The following is a 12,230-nucleotide window of genomic DNA, read 5'->3' on the forward strand; positions in this document are numbered from 1 at the left end:
AGAAATAGTGTGGTTCAAAATTAACAACTGGAAAAATCGTTTTTTATCCCAAGCAGGTAAAGAAATTTTGATAAATGTTGTGTTACAAGCTATACCTACCTACATAATGAGCATGTTCAAGCTACCAAGATGTTTATGCAAAGAAATTAGTATTATGTTATCAAAATTTTGGTGGGGTAAGCAGGAGTAAGAGAATGGAATGCAATTAAGAAGTTGGGAAAGAATGGAGATGCAAAAGTCAAAAGTGGCGTGGGGTAACCAGGAGCAAGAGAATGGAATGCAATTGAGAAGTTGGGAAAGAATGGGGATGCAAAAGTCAAAAGTGGCCTGGGGTTTAGAGATTTAAACAGCTTTAATTTAGCTTTGTTGGCAAAACAAGGGTGGAGCTTTCTTCAGAACCCAAACTCAATGGCAGCAAAGATTTTTAAAGAAAAGTACTTCAAAGATTCATCCCTATTGTAATCTAAATTAGGTCAGCAACCATCAATGATATGGAGTGTATAGGAATCAATTGGATTGCTCAAAAAGAGACTTAGATGGAGGGTAGAAAATGGAAATAACATTAAGATATGGGGTAATAGATGGATACCCTCTCCATCATCCTTTTTTGTCCAATCTCTAGTAAAAATCTTTAGTGCAGATGCAAGAGTGAAGGAATTAATCAATTATCACAGTGGACAGTGGAAGTCAGAACTGGTACAAACTATTTTCGTGAAGGAAGAAGCAGAGAGAATTCGCAACTAAGGGTGTAAAAAAAAAATCGGTGAACCAGTAAACCAGACCGGACCGAACCGGTGGGTTTGGTCCAATACTGAGTTTGGTTCGGTCCAGTATCGATTTTATTTTTCTTAAAACCGGTCAAAATCGGTCCGGTTCCGATTTTTCTTTTTCTAAAACCGGACCGGACCGGTTCATATATATATTTTAATTTTTTATATTGGATATAATTTTTAAATATAATATATAATTATAAATAAAATAGTTTTGTATTATATGATAAATTACTAATTAATATAATATTAAATTTTAAAATCTTATATCACTATAGTTTATTGTATTAATAATTATACTAATATTATATAGTGCATATTAATAGTTATACTAATATTATATCATTATATATTATAATATACTATAATATATCACTATATTATATATTATAATATATTACTATAGTCTATAATACAATTATAAATGATACTTTAATATACTATAACATATTATCACTATAGTATTATATACTATAATATATTATATTATATAATATAGTATATAGTATATTAAAATCTGAAATTCGGAAGAACCGATTTAGGGGGCTAATCGGTGTGGAATTGGTTCTTGAGAATGCAAAACCGATTTATACCGGTTCGGTTCCAAATTTTATCCAAAACCGGACTAAACCGGACCCATTACACCCCTATTTGCAGAATTCCCCTAAGTAGAGTAGCTTCTGAAGACAAGTTGATATGGGGGTACATTCCAAAAGGAATTTTTTTTTTTGTCAAAAGTTCTTATGATGTTGAGCTTGGAAGGAAGAAGAGACTGTATGGGGAAACCTCAATGGAGAAGGAAAAGGATGGCAAATGGAAGAACATTTGGATTTGCATATCCCTGGGAAGGTTAAGATGTTTGTGTGGAAATCAGGAAATGAGTTATTAGCTACTAAAAAAATCTGTTTTGCAAAAGAATTGTAGATAACCCGTATTGTCCAATATGCCAAAGAGATGAAGAAAATATGGTTCATGTTCTATGGAATTGCCCTGCAGCTAATGATATCTGAGCTGATGTATCTAGTCCAGTTCAGAAATGGAATATGGAAGAAACTGATTTTCTGAAACTATGGGGAAAGTTGATGAAGAGACTTGCCACAATAGACTTGGAATGGATGGCCAAAACAATGAGGAGAATTTGGTTTAGAAGAAACGAATTTTTTTTTTTAAAACAAGTTTTCTAGTCCTGCAAATGTTATAAATTCAACAAAAGATATGTTTGACAGAGTTTAGATTAGCTCAAGAATTTATACAGCCACAGAAAACTACACCCATTGCAGAAGAAAGTGAATTAATATGGAAGAAGCCTCCTCAAAACTTTGTGAAAGTTAATTGAGATGCATCTATAGATAAAAAAAAAAGGTAGAAAAATGGGGAGTTGGAATTGTTATTAGAAATGGGGAAGGAGAGGTGTTGGCAGCAGTATGTGATCAAAAGAGTAATGTTAACAAACTAGATTTTTCAGAATGTCTAGCTCTATGGAGAGCTTTAGAATATTGTTTTGACCTGGGAATTAATCATGTCGTTTTGGAAGGAGATGCATTATCAATTATACAAGCTGTTAACAGCAAGGAGGAAAATATGGCTTGGTTTGAACACATCGTTGAAGCTATCAGAACACTGCCATGTAAAGAAAGCTGGAAAGTCCAGTTCACCCGTAGGGAAGGAAATTCAGTGGCACACTCTCTAGCAAAGGCTGCTGTGAAGATGGATGATGAACAAATATGCATAGAAGAATATCCATAATTTATTTCTAGTCTTTTGTTGAAAGACAAGTTATGTAATGGATGATTCATTTGATTATTTGGAAATCAATTTGATTTTTTTTTTTTTAAAAAAGAGTGAAAAAGATTCGAAAGAATAAACATTGCTTGGTAGGGTTGAATAACGGGTAGTCAGCGACTCAGCAATCTTGCCTGTAAGAGCACTCTCATTGGATTAGCTAAAGTTAAAGTACATTTTTTATGAATGCAATATGAATTTAGTATTTAGCTATTACATTCACATAAGTTTCTACATTGGAATAGCCATTTTTTCATTATATGATAATAAAATAATATAAGATAAATTTAATTTTAACTATTCACATCAAATTTTCAAATTGGATTATCCATTTATTCATTATATAGTAATGAGTAATTAATAATTTTGAAATTTTTTTAATTTTTTTAATTATGAATTTATTTTATTTTATCATATTTTACTATTCATAATATTATATATTAATTAGTAATTGTATTCTAATTATATTTTTTTAATTGTCATTTAAAATGGAGAGAGAAATAATTGATATTAAAAGGAGAGAGAAATAAATAATATAAAAAAGATTTGATAAATGAATAGTGTGTTCTAAATTTGAAAATTAGTTTAGATATTACTGTAGCTATATTCCAAATATTTAGAATAAAGCTAATTCAATGTGAGCAATTTACTGATCTAATAGCTAAATTCTCATTGGATTTAACTTTTAGCTAATCCAATGAGAATGCTCTAAGTAGTTAGTAGTCTGAAATGTGTCCTTCAAAATCTATTAACGTGTTGGAGTAATGCAAAGCTTTGGATAAATCATTTTTCCAAAGTCGGAAGCCTTCTTGACGGCATCATATTTCTCAAACAAAGGTTAGAAACCTTCATGTTCTACACAATGCGAGCATTCACAATGAGTTATGTAAAACTCATGCTTTTCTAAAATTTGAAGGAAATAGTTCAAAATAGCTTATCCAACAAATTATGTATTTTATCTATGAGTGTCAACATATGATACGACCTGTAAATCCAATATGAACACGACACGAAATTAGTAGGTTTGAGTTTGATGTTAACGAGTTTAGATCAAAATGAGTTGACCTGTTAAGACATGATTTATAAACAGGTCAACCTGCTTAACACGAAATCAACCTATTTTGACCCATTTAGAATTTATTTCAAAATTAAAATTTGATTATTGTTAAGTTATAATATTGGTATTTCTCAGTATGTTTATGTTTTTATTATTTTTATTATTACGATTGTAATTTTAGACATATATTCATATTTGTTATTGTATGGTTTGTAATATTGGTTTTATTATATGTTAAAATTTGAAAAATATTGATATATATATTTTAAGATATTGTGGTTATTATTAAATATAAATTTTAACTTTTATATAAAATTATATTAATCAGGTCAAATGAGTTATATGTTTTAGTTCAACCTATTTACATAAAAGAAATAAGTTTAAATGAATCGTGTCGTGTTAACGCATTTCTAATTAATTATGAAATGGGTCAAAACGGGTAACACGACACGACTCGTTATCTAAATGGGTTGGGTTAGGGTTTGGATGTTTGACACGTTTAGCTTAAAGATTGGATTTGGATTGACCTATATAGTCGAATGTTCATGACTTGACACGACACAAATACGATTTGTTATCCCTAATTTTATCACTAATATCCAGTTTGCTACAGTACCACCTCTACATCTATGGGACATTGTACACACTTGTATAAATATTTAATTCATTTCTTTATCTACTTTCTATTTTATTCAAAATGAATAAAATATATTAAAAAATATAATATTTAAATGATATGAAAAAATAAATAAATTGATATATAATATATTATAAAAATCAGTATGTAAAATAAAAAAATAAATTTTAATGATGTATTTTAAAAAATAAAGTGAAGAAATTATTGGAATGGGGGCACCTTCATGATATCCCGACTACTTTAAAAAAATGAATTAAGTTATTTCCTATTTTGCAGAATTGAATTTTTCTGGTCTTGTCTAAAAATAATGACATTACCATTTTGAATATGCCTTGTTAATGGCTGGAAGCCTAGAAGGCAGCAAAGCTAACTTAACGCCGTAGCCGACCCATGCTTTTAGAAGGGAAAAACGAAAATTGTTCGTTATTTTTCATTTTCATATATCACATTTATTTTTATTTTATTTTTTAATTTTTAATTTTTTCAAAACTTTTTTAAAAAATATTTTTTAATTTTATTATTCTTAAATTAATTGAGTAATTTTACTTAAGGGTGTAAATTCAAACCGAAAAATCGAAAAACCGGACTGGACCGGTTTTACCGGTTTTGAACCAGTCCGGTCCGGAACCGGTTTTTAAAACGTAAAAACCGGCCGGTTTCGAGATTTTTTAGACCGGACCGGACCGGACCGTTTGATTAAAAAAAATAAAAAATAACATTTTTATATATAAATTTTATACAAAATATTTTATATATATTAAATATTAATATATATAAGGTTTATATATAATGTATAATTATAAATTTTTATGTGAAATTTTATATATAACATATATATTCATATATGAAATAATTTCTTATTATAATTTATAAATTATTACATAAAATGTTAATACTAAATCACTAAAAGTTTATAACTAATACTAATATATAACTTATAACTATACCAATAGTCTAATATTAATACTATTATATAGTCTAATATATTAATAAAAGTATAAAACAGTTTTTTTTAAATCAATTTTTTTTATAAACAAATTTTTAATGAAAAATTGTGAAATTTACATTTTAAAAAAATCGGATCGGACCGGACTGGAAATCGGTAAAACCGGAAGTACCGGTTTAGGAGGGTAACCGGTGCGTAATCGGTTTTGAAAAATACAAAACTGATACATACCGGTTCGGTCCTAGATTTTATCCAAAACTGGACTGAACCGGACCGGTTACATTCCTAATTTTACTCATCATGCATATATCACATATTTAATAAGAGAAAAAAAAATTATATGTAATATGTAATGTCATAATAATGAGTAAAAGTTTTGAATTTATTACATCTTGCTCTCTCGAACTTTTACTCAATTTATAATGTACTTTCGAAACTAATAATTACATCAAAGTGAACTCTCAAACTTTCAAAACTTACCAATCACCCCCTTCCGTCTACCAACAACGTCAAATCTAACAGAAATTCACTGTAAAGATAAAATTTTTATCTAATTTATTATCATTGACCATATAAAATATAATATAATATATACTATTAATTAATAATAAATAATAAATCATTAACCATATATAAAATTATTTGATAATTAAGTTGCAAGCAAATATGAATAATCTATGTACACAATAAAATTATTTGATATTTATTAATCATATATAAATTAATTAAAAAAATTATTTAATAATTTATGATTAATTGATAACATATATTATTTTATATTTTATATGGTCAATGTTAATAAATTAAATAAAAATTAAATAAATATTATGCACATGATGATATTCTTTACAGTGAATGTTATGTATATAAGTAGTATGTGTAGTGAATTTTTGTTAAATTTGATGTTATTGGTAGACGGAAGGGAGGATTGGTAAGTTTTAAAAATTTGATGATCTATTTTGATACAATTATTAATTTTAAAGGTATATTATGAATTGAATAAAAATTAAAGGGAAATTCATAAAGATGCGGGTCACCCGCCACCTGGCACGCGTTTGTATTCTAACCATACAAGCTTAAAAACTTGGAGTCCCACACCGGGCGAATAAGGAGAGCCGAGTGGGAACATGGAGCTATAAATCAAGAGAAGCGCAGCCGAACAACTCATACCTTTCTCGGCCTTTTGGCTAAGATCAAGTGTAGTATCTGTTCTTATCAGTTTAATATCTGATACGTGGTCCAATGGGCCACACGATATTAAATTAATTTTTTTAGGGGGAAGGCCCGTCACAGTAGCTTGCTGCTGGGGCCTTCAAGCGTCGCCCATGCGCTGCACTATTGCACGGGCCTGGCGCACCCCACCCAATACTAGTTAAACGTTTCTCGATTCGTTGAAATTGCTGGATTTTGGGCTTGTGATCCTAAAATTCACAAACAGATGCTGAAATTACTAGTTAAACACTTCCAACTCCTGGTCCTAAAATTCTCTCAACATCTCAATATTTATTTAAAATGAGATTTTACGATTGCTAATTCCCTAACCTGTTTAGGCTCGAATGTCAATCTCGCTTTGTAGCAATGCACCCAACTTAAATGAAAGTTTTCATAACATGAAAGGGAAGGCTGATAAAAATATTATTCAATAATAAGAGACCACGGGTACGTTTGGGTGTTGAGAATGTTTGTGAATAGTTATGAGTAGAGATTGGAGTGAGTTTGTGAGTTGTTACTTTTGAGTAGAAAGTTGAAAAATGTGTGGGTCTCATAAATATTATAGTGATTTGATTTTAATATTATAGTGATTTGATTTTTAATAATAAATATTATAATGATTTTATTATAGTGATTTTTTAATATTAATAAATATTGTAGTGATTTTATTTTACTTTTATATATAATAGTGATAAATATTATAATGATTTTATTTTTAATTTATATATAATAGTGATTCTATTTTTAATTTATATATAATAGTGATAAATATTATAGTATTTTATTTTTTACTTATATATAATAGTGATTTTATTTTTTATTTATATATTATAATGATTTTATTTTTTATTTATATTTAATATTGATAAATATTATAGTGATTTTATTTTTTATTTATATATTTTAGTGATTTTATTTTTTATTTATATATTATAGTTATTTTATTATAGTGATTTTATTTTTTATTTATATATTATAGTTATTTTATTTTTTATTTATATTTAATAGTGATAAATATTATAGTGATTTTATTTTTTATTTATATATTATAGTGATTTAATTTTTTATTTATATTTAATAGTGATAAATATTATAATGATTTTTTATTATAGAATGTTTGTGAATAGTTATGAGTAGAGATTGAAGTGAGTTTGTGGGTCCTATTGAGAGTATTTTAAATTGTTTGGTATGTGAAGTATTTTTAAAAGTACGAGAATACTTAAAAAGTATTGAAGAACTTTTGGTACCCAAACATAACCTACATATCCCCCTTATCCAGCATCGCAAAATCTTGAGTCTTTAATCGCTTGAAAGAACTGTGTAGGAATATTGTTTTTCAGCCAAAAAGAGAAGTATTTTTTGTTTTGACCTTTTTCAAAATCAGCTGAGTACCGAAGGTTATTGGTAGGAACCAGTATTATAGGCTGAAAAAATCTATTCATAATCTACGTATCACACATAATTTTTTATTTTATTTTCTTGATTTAAAAATAAAAAATAAAAAATAAAAAATAAAAAATAAAAAATATGTAGTGTATGAAAATAATGAGGCTATTCGTGAACCACGAGGCTCGTGCGTGGCTCTCTCCTTGTCCTCTTTCACCAAACGCAAACCCCAGCCGAACTGTTCAACCCTACCCACTCTTAACCCTAAAGGGCCGGCTAAAACGACACACAAACTTGTAATAACTCCGAAAAAGGGAAATTCCTTTAATAAGACAAAACATTGAGCTATATGAGTAACTGTTCACATTGTTTCTTTGTCGGCAACCAAAGGAAGTCGAAAAAAAAGGGCCTTGGAACATTTTCGCCCTGGCTTCTTTGTTTTTCCCTGGTTTCGAGGGGCAGCGAACTCGAACTCAAAAGCCATGGACTCAAAGGCTTATGTCCCTCTTTTCACAACAAAAGCGGACCCACGTAAGTGCGCGCTTTCCAGTTCATCGTCCGCGTCGACAGGTTCTCTCCCTATCCGAGCTCCTCCTACAATTGATTCTGATTCTGAATCTATTGGTGACAAAACTTCCAGTACCAGTAGTAGTGGTGATGATGATTACAATGGGTGTGAGTCGTATGAAGCCTTTCTGATTGGGGAGGAGTTCGAGATGGCGTCGGAGAGGCCATGGGTGGCGGACCCAGATGAGGAAGCCATAGACAGTGAAAGTTTCGAACTTTCCAGACCTTTTGTGGCAGACCCGGATAGGAAAAGCTTGGGGAATTCTATTGAAGATGAGGAGGAGAGCGGTGTTCTTGTGGGTGAATATGGCCCTGTTGTTGAACCGATTTTGGTGGATAATCTGAACTTGAACCGGGTCATGCCCAAAGCCCAGTTGTCTCTGGACGATGACGAGGAGGAGGAAATGGTGAGTATAGATGGTGAAGATAGTGAGTTTTCAGGTACAGTGAGGGTTCCGGGTATTGATGTGTTGGGGAAGATTGGTGGTGCTCCTACAGTCAAGGCATTAGGTGTTGACGAGGATGAGTTAGTGGAGTGGAGGGATTCTTTAATTGTTAAACAATATGAGCCTGCAATAAGCATCAAGGTTGTGGAAGCTGAGGTGTCAGATGAATCTGTTGAAGCCCAATTTGGGATTTTGGGTGCCAGAGAAGAGAGGGCATTGAAGGAGTCTGGCGAGGATTCTGTATTGGCCGAGGTGATTGAAGACATGGGTCCTGATGTTGTCGAGATGTCTAATGTTGAGTCTTTGATAGCAAATGGGGAATATGTAATGGAGGAAAGTCAGAAGTTGACTGAGGATGTTGTGCATTCTGGTGAAGAAAAAGGAGTAGACAAGGAAGGGATTGAATTGGGAATGAATGAAGGGCAGCGAGAGACCGTGGAATATAGTGAGAACGGTGCTGTAACCATGAAATCGTCAACCCAAAGAGAACCATTGGCAGATGCTGATGAGGCCAATGAAGCGAGGGAAGAAACTTTTATTACGGTTAATGAAACTGATGTTGTTAGTTCAGATACTGAAGAATGTATTGATTTGGATTTATTTGATGGAAATGGTAGTCTCACTCGGCTCGAGAAGCAGAGTTCTGTAACAAATGGTTTTGTTTTAAGGGAAGTGGAGACAGTAATTGGAGCCTATAAGAATCTAGAAAGCAAAATGGGGTCAGGTATTGATTTGGGAGTTGGATCCAGTGATTTCATAACTTGTACCCAAGTTGAACTTAGCGATGCACCCAAGGGAAATGAGTACAGTGATTCTCATTCCGCCGGATCCATGACAATGAGTTCCAGTGTGGCCAATAATATAAAACGACATGACAAAGATGAAGCAAATTTTGATGCATGCACAATACAAGGAGCAGCAGAAGGGAATGAAGGTTCACTGTCTGTCGAAGATCCTCATGGTTTGATTTTGGGAAGCTTTGAAACAGTCAAGAGTTTGATGCATGAATGTGAGAAGAGGCAAAATTCTTCGTTTCTTTTTGATGCAGAGGGTTCTCGGGATCATTCACAGAGAGTTGGTGGGCAGATTGGCATCGACTCAGACAAGGAGGTGGACGGAGATGGGGATGGTGAATGCAAGCAATTATTTGATTATGCTGAATTAGAGGCTTTTCTGAAAGCAGCAACTGTTGCTAACTCAGAGGAGCGTCCCACTGGTTTAGGTTCCTCATTCCATTCTATGAGACCTTCGTCAAGATTGAATCGCCCAAATTTTTTTTATTCAGACCTTAGATCCAGAGATGATTTTGAGGACAACCTAAGTGAAGAAGAAATGAAGAAGACAGAGAAAATACAACTCATAAGAGTGAAATTCTTGAGGCTAGTACAGAGGCTTGGCATTTCTCTTGAAGATTCCCGAGTTTCAAGAGTGCTATACAGGTTGGCCCTGGATACAAGGAGTCACTCCAGTCAAATATCTAGCCTCGAATCAGTAGCAAAGAGGCTGGCTATGCAACTTGAAGCAGAGGGTAAAGATGATTTAGACTTCTCGTTAAATATTGTGGTTATGGGCAAATGTGGTGTGGGGAAGAGTGCAACCATTAATTCCATCTTTGATGAGGAAAAGGCTATAATTGGTGCATTTGAGCCTGCCACAACAACTGTGAAAGAGATAGTCGGAACGATAGATGGTGTCAGGATAAGATTGCTTGACACACCAGGTCTTAGTTCTTCTTCAAGGGAACAATCTATCAATTTAAAAATATTAGCATCGATCAAGAAATTTTCGAGGAAATTCCCTCCAGACATTGTCCTCTATGTTGATCGTTTGGACACCAGCCAGATTGGAGATCTTATTGATTTTCCTTTGTTGAAGTCAATTACTCTTTCTCTTGGTTCATCAATATGGCTAAATGCTGTTGTCACTCTGACTCACGCTGCTTCTGCTCCCTCAGATGGACAATCTGGGTTGCCCCTAGACTATGATAAATTTGTTTCTGAACAATCCAATGCTATTCAGCAGTCCATCAATCAGGCAGTTGGTGATCTGGGTCCAATGAATCCAGGTCGCATACATCCCGTATGCCTAGTTGAGAATCATCCATCGTGTCAAGAGAACAGTTTTGGACAACGTGTGCTTCCCAATGGACTTATTCGGAGACCCCATTTATTATTAATGTTCTACTCGATAAAGATCTTATCTGAAGCAAATCCAATATCAATCCCATCTCCAACAGACTTGTTGGCTTCCTTTCTGCAGCCATATGCTCATCCAAAACTCTCTGGTAATCTAGGAGGGGACGAAATGTACTCTGATATCAAGTTGGCGAATTTATTGGATTCCAAGGAAGAAAATGAGTATGACCAGCTTCCACCATTCATGCCTCTGAGGAAATCTCAGGTTGCTGAGCTCAGCAAGAAACAAAGAAAAGCTTACTTGGAGGAGTATGATTATCGGGTAAAACTCTTTCAAAAGAAGCAGTTGAAAAGGTCGAGGGAGATGAAGAAGAAACGCAAAGATGGTGGCAAAAATTACGCTGTAGGGCATGACCACTCCACATTTGGTCTTTCTCTGGTGCAAGCGGCGGGTGACATGTCTCTCGTGGCCAATCTACGGTCTGAATTCTCAATCGGACGGTGTTCTAAAATGGCTATTCATGTTGGTTTGAATGAAAAACGAAGGTGGCAGATCACTGTCAGGACAAGCAGCTCCGAGCAACTCCAAATTGTACTCTTTAGCATCCTTCCGACGATTGCAGGCTTCATCTTTAGGCGCATCTGTCCTAGGTTTGATTTGAAAAATTCAGAGGATGTCTAGGTGTTCTTTTCCTCTGTTGTTGATTTTTCGGATAGGGTGAGCGCTCATAATAAACCAAACTAGTACCCTTCATGCTAACGTTTGTATGCAGTTCTATTAGCTTATTTTGGCAGGTATTATGAAGTGTAACATTAGAGACATGAAACCCACTTAGGTCTTTGGATTGTTTCTTTGTTTAGTTACATCGATCTCATCTTAGATTCAAACATAGCCTTAGTTATGATGATGCATTCATGCAAAATTTTAATCGCCATTTACTCGTCTTCAAAAAGAATTTCTTTGAATGGATAAAGATATCCTTCCATCACTTTCGGCGAATGAAGCCATGAAAATGTTCAATTAGGCATTGTTCGTGTAACAAGATATTCTAAGGTATTTTCAAATATTTCATCCTCAAACATCTCTCAAATACAAAATATTTTTCAATTTTAAATTTTCAACTTTTTTCATTTAATCATTATAATTTTTTTAAATTTCTAAATAAAGCACAAAAATAATACAATTTCAAATCTTTAATTTTTTTATTTAATCATTACGATTTTCTCAAACTTTTAAATAAAATACAAAAAATAATACTATTTTTTTTCAAATTTTAAATTAAAATTATATT

General features: G+C 32.5%; 1 protein-coding gene and 1 non-coding gene across 2 annotated transcripts; both read left to right on the forward strand.

Annotated features, from left to right (window-relative positions):
• Positions 1-6,358: 6,358 nt before the first annotated feature.
• On the forward strand, positions 6,359-6,554 carry LOC118349160. The gene has a single exon (XR_004802150.1). It is a non-coding gene; the product is annotated as a U2 spliceosomal RNA (small nuclear RNA).
• A 1,613-nt stretch (positions 6,555-8,167) lies between these two features.
• Positions 8,168-11,836, forward strand: LOC108994961 (translocase of chloroplast 159, chloroplastic-like). The gene has a single exon (XM_035692723.1). The coding sequence runs from the start codon at positions 8,273-8,275 to the stop codon at positions 11,618-11,620; it is 3,348 nt and encodes a 1,115-aa protein (XP_035548616.1). The 5' UTR covers positions 8,168-8,272; the 3' UTR covers positions 11,621-11,836.
• The last annotated feature ends 394 nt before the right edge of the window (positions 11,837-12,230 follow it).

Source organism: Juglans regia, chromosome 7, assembly GCF_001411555.2.
Source record: "Juglans regia cultivar Chandler chromosome 7, Walnut 2.0, whole genome shotgun sequence".
NCBI classification, from domain to species: domain Eukaryota; kingdom Viridiplantae; phylum Streptophyta; class Magnoliopsida; order Fagales; family Juglandaceae; genus Juglans; species Juglans regia.

What these genes read in the sequence shown, in the direction of transcription:
- LOC108994961 (XM_035692723.1), top strand. Translation starts at nt 8,273, where the DNA reads ATGGACTCAAAGGCTTATGTCCCTCTTTTCACAACAAAAGCGGACCCA.